This window comes from Mus pahari, chromosome 3 (assembly GCF_900095145.1).
Source record: "Mus pahari chromosome 3, PAHARI_EIJ_v1.1, whole genome shotgun sequence".
Lineage (NCBI taxonomy): Eukaryota > Metazoa > Chordata > Mammalia > Rodentia > Muridae > Mus > Mus pahari.
The window spans coordinates 139721721-139726421 of record NC_034592.1 but is presented as its reverse complement, the minus strand read 5'-3'; the positions used below and the strand labels follow the sequence as shown (position 1 = coordinate 139726421).

Here is a 4701-nt window from a genome sequence, read left to right as displayed (position 1 = left end):
AGTCGGAGCTGAGGACTGGCAATGCTGAACTTGAATCCAAGTGGATGAAGACCAGGGCTCGCCATGGAGTGGTACCCGGGGACGCTGTGGCTCTATCTGATTGTATCCTGCTGATGTATCTGCAGGTCCCACCCAGGAGTGAAGGATGCTGCTCTGGGTGTTCTTTGTGGTCCTCATCCTCACCAGTGGCTCCCACTGCTCACTGCCCCCGTCACCTCCCTTCAGGTAAGCAACGGTACCCCCAGTGCCAGAGTGAACTGCTCATCGCAGACAGCGAATGACCAGGCATCGAGCCCCAGAGTCTACGCAGACAGGATCTGAGTCTCCAGAGAGACAGGGAACAAGGAACAACAAAGGGGACCTTACTGAGATGTCATGTGGCTTGTACTGTCCCCCTGCCTGACCCCCATGCTGACCTCTGACCCCTCCGCACAGGATGCAGCGACATGTAGATGCCATCTTCACCACCAACTATAGGAAACTCCTGAGCCAACTGTATGCCCGGAAAGTAATCCAAGACATCATGAACAAGCAAGGGTAAGCAGACATTCTCGTAGCTTCTGCCCGGTCACCTCCGCATCCCAGCTGGGAAGGGCTGAGGCAGGAGGTGGGGACCAAGCTTTGTCTCTTCCCTGACACAGTAGATATCAGTGGTTCTCAACCTTCCTAATGTTCTGACCCTTTAATACTGATCCTCATGGTGTGGTGATCCCCAACCACAAAATTGATCGCTACTTTATAATTATAATTTTGCTACTGATATGAATCGTAATATGAACATCCGAGAGGCAACCCCAAAGGGGTCGAGACCCACAGGTTGAGAACCACCGACACTTACCCTTTCTGGATTTTGCATGGGAAAAGTAGCCCAGGTCAGACCTCCACTTAGACCTACTGTGTGCCTCTCCCTGTCCTTGGCTCCAGCAGTTAACGAGCAAAGATCCAAGCAACCTGGCTTTGTAGTTTTTGTTTTGAAAAAACCTTCAAAAGTACAAAAATGTTGTAGCGATGGAGTTCGCTTGTGTTGCTTTGGCAGAGGACCTGGGTTCAATTCCCAGCACCCACATGCAAGCTGACACATGTCTACAATTCCAGTTCCAGGGCTCTGATGCCCACTTCTGGCCTCCACAGGCACCAGGCATACACGTAGGCAAAAACACCTATACGCATAAAAACAAACAAGCACAAAGGTTAAAGCTACAGTAGGACTTTCAGAGTGAGCAGCTCCTGCCACTTTGTCATTTCCCCGTAGGTCAGCAGCACACACGGGCACACCCAGACACGTGTGCACTGGCCGTGACGATGGTCTCATTTTCATCGAGCCACTTTTAAATTTCTCATTTCTTCTGAGGTAGGGTCTTGTCTAGCTCAGGCTAGCCTTGACCTTGATACGTATCTGAGGATGTCTCTTCTGAGCCTCCTGCTTCCACCTCCTGAATGCTGGGATTTCCAGCCTGTGCAATATAGCTATCGTGACCTTTTACCCAGCGGCACCAGTGTCTCCTAACATCTAACACCACTCTCTTCTGTGCACGGTGACACTGTCACTCACAACACATATTTAAATCTCACAGCTGTCCCAACAGATTCTCTATACTTATTCCCCAACCTAGGACTCAGTGTAGACCACAGACTCCAGTCCTCATCGCATCTGCTTTCCACTGTTAGATTGATTTTATTCGCATGACTGTTACGCTCACATGCATGTCTGCATACCACATGCACGCCAGGTGCCCTCCAAGGTCAACAGAGGGCATCACATGCCCCGAAACTCATTAAGTAACCTCATAATTAGTACCTGCTGTGGCCTTCTTAGTGGGGGTATCAGAAGCCACGACACACATTTGTCCAGTGACTGGTGGATAATAAATGGTTTTAATGTGCCATCTACAAGATTAATACTCTGTGGGGAGGGTTTTGCAGTGGTGCCATGCCCGCTGTTCCCCAGACACCGCTGAATGTAAGGGGTCGCTTAAGCATGCGGGCGTGGTGGCGCTCGGGAGGCAGAGGCAGGCGGATTTCTGAGTTCGAGGCCAGCCTGGTCTACAGAGTGAGTTCCAGGACAGCCAGGGCTACACAGAGAAACCCTGTCTCNAAAAACCAAAAAAAAAAAAAAAAAAAAGAAAAGAATCTCCTCAGACTGGACATCCTACCCAGTGGTGGCCCTCACTGTTTCTCCTCTCCAAACCCATAGGGAGAGGAACCAGGAACAAAGGGCCAGGCTCAGCCGCCAGGAAGACAGCATGTGGGCGGAGGACAAGCAGATGGCTCTGGAGAGCATCTTGGTAACTATGGCGCAGAAACACAAATGAGGAGGGGGGATGGCACAGGTGGGGGGATGGCACAGGTGGGGGGATGGCACAGGCGGGGGGGAGGGCACAGGTGAGGGGAGGGCACAGGTGAGGGGGAGGGCACAGGTGGGGGGAGGGCACAGGTGGGGGGAGGGCACAGGTGGGGGGGTGAGAAGGGACTGCACAGGTTGGAGGGGCAGAGAGAGATTTTTTGGTTTGGTTTGGTTGAGACAGGATTTCTCTGGGTAGCCTTGGCTGTCCTAGAACTTACTTTGTAGACCAGGCTGGCCTTGAACTTAAAGATCTGTCTGCCTGCCTCTCTCCCAAGTGCTAGGATTAAAGGCAGGGTCACCAGCAGAGAGAGACTCACCACCTGAGAGAGACTTTTCTGGGGATTTTAGAGACTTCCTTCCCTCTGGGATCCCAAGAAAAAACGAAGAAGCTCATTTTTCTCACAGCCCTCTGCCCCCTAAGCCTCAGGGACAGGGAGGGACATGTGTGAGGGGACTGCATGCTGGCCACTGCAGTACAGAGTAAGAGGCCAGGCTCAGTGTGTCTGAAATATTACCAGGGCTTTGACACGGATCTCAGACCCTGAATAGGTTCCCCCAAGGGGTTGCTGTGGGTGATACAGCAGGTACACCTCAGACCCATGCACCTATAATGCCCAAGACAGGCCTGCTTTCCCATGCCCGCCCGGCGCTGACAGGACAGGCACACACTGTCATCAGAGGCAGAGCTAGTTACAACGGTTCTTCCCCATCTTCCTGGTCCTCACATCCCCAGCAGGAGTCAGGGAAGATGGGGAATGTTTCTCCTTTTGACAGAAGAGGGAAAGCGAAGCTAAGAAGAGGGAGGGTGGGAAAGACCAGCAAGTCCAGGCCGTCTTTGTCTACCGTGGGATGTCTTCCCATGTGACCTAGTTCTAAAGAGTGACTGAAAGCACACATCCTTTCTGCTGGGACCCTGCTCCCGCAGCAGCCTATGAAGCAAGCCCAGTTCCAGCAGAGCTGCCCTCACCTTCCTTACAACCTAATTAGACACCCAGAGCTGGAGAGCTCACCAGCTTCAGGAGAGAGGGGGTGCACTGAACCTTCCTGAAGGCAGGGTGGAGACTAGCCCCAGGGCTGGCTTTGGATCTCTCTGCCTCTGTTCCCTTGTAAGAACTCAAAGGCTAGAACCATGGCAATGTGGCCTCTAAGGAGAATTCCACCCAGTGGTTCTCACAGGGAGACGGTGTAATCTCCCTCTGGCCACAGATCCTTGGTCCCTCCAAATATTACAAGGGGCCTGAGAGAGGTACAGCTTGCTGGCTCGTGCCCTGTTACCCCATATTTGGGAGGTTAAGACAGGAAGACTGACAGTTCAAGGTCAGGCAGGACTACTGGAGAGAGGACTCAGCAGTTAGGAGCAGTTTCTGCTCTGGTCCTGCACCTACGCGGTGGCTCACAACCATCTGTAAATGTAGTCCCATAGGATTGAAAGCTCTCTTCTGGTTTGCAAACATGCATGCAGATAAATCACCCATATACATAAAATACAGTCATAAATCAATCTTAAAAAACAAAAAGTTCCTCAGCCAGCTTGAGCTATAGTAGGAGACCCTGCCTCAAAATAAAATACATGGAGTAGAAGAGAACAAATTGTGCCTATCCCCTCTGCTAACCCTCCTGAGAGGAAGCTGATCTCCCGGTTCAGCCCTTCTCTTACCCTGGAGACAGCCATCCCATGGATGTGTGTGAAGCCCCAGGCCGGGCATCACACACAGATGGGTAGCTTCTCTGCGTTCATGGAGTCTGCCTCACAGAGGCAGGGAGGAGTCCTACTTGTTCTTGTGAGGTTGGTCATTCAACTTAGCAACAGAAAGGTTTGTAGGGTGTGGCACATGTCTGTATGGGAAGAAGCTGGTCCTGTCTAAGGGTCAGAAATGAAGTGACCAGCGCAGGGTCTCAGTGGCAGCCAGTTAGCAGGGCAGCGGGTAAGCAGGGATCTACATTGTGCAGCCATTAGCATCTTTCCAGCTCATGCCTCCTGTCTCTGGGAACCTGAAAGTCCCACCCCTGCCTGGAACCCCAGTCATCTTGGTGGCTCATGAGCCCTGGCATCTGGATTGAGTGTCTCTTTCTTTCTGCAGCAGGGATTCCCAAGGATGAAGCCTTCAGCGGAGACTTGAGCCTTCCGACCCCCAACACAACTGTACCCTGTTACTTCTGCTTCAGTTCTGACCTTTTCTGTCCTCTGTAAATACAATAAAATCCCATCCTCATCTGCAGTTCAGCTTCCTTTATTGTCAATCTGATTTTTTTCTGTTTGTTTGTTTTGTTTTTTCGAGACAGGGTTTCTCTGTATAGCCCTGACTGTCCTGGAACTCACTCTGTAGACCAGGCTGGCCTCAAACTCAGAAATCCTC

At 51.7% G+C, this 4701-nt stretch overlaps 1 protein-coding gene across 1 annotated transcript in view; it reads left to right on the top strand.

Moving 5' to 3' along the window:
* The window catches only part of Ghrh (growth hormone releasing hormone), an 8136-nt gene extending 3573 nt beyond the window's left edge, over positions 1–4563 (top strand). The window contains exons 2-5 of the mRNA XM_021194907.1: positions 126–225; positions 436–537; positions 2195–2285; positions 4426–4563. Coding sequence (XP_021050566.1) covers positions 146–225; positions 436–537; positions 2195–2285; positions 4426–4464 — 312 coding nt within the window. The 5' untranslated portion in view covers positions 126–145 and the 3' untranslated portion in view covers positions 4465–4563. The remainder of the gene's footprint in view (positions 1–125; positions 226–435; positions 538–2194; positions 2286–4425) is intronic.
* The last annotated feature ends 138 nt before the right edge of the window (positions 4564–4701 follow it).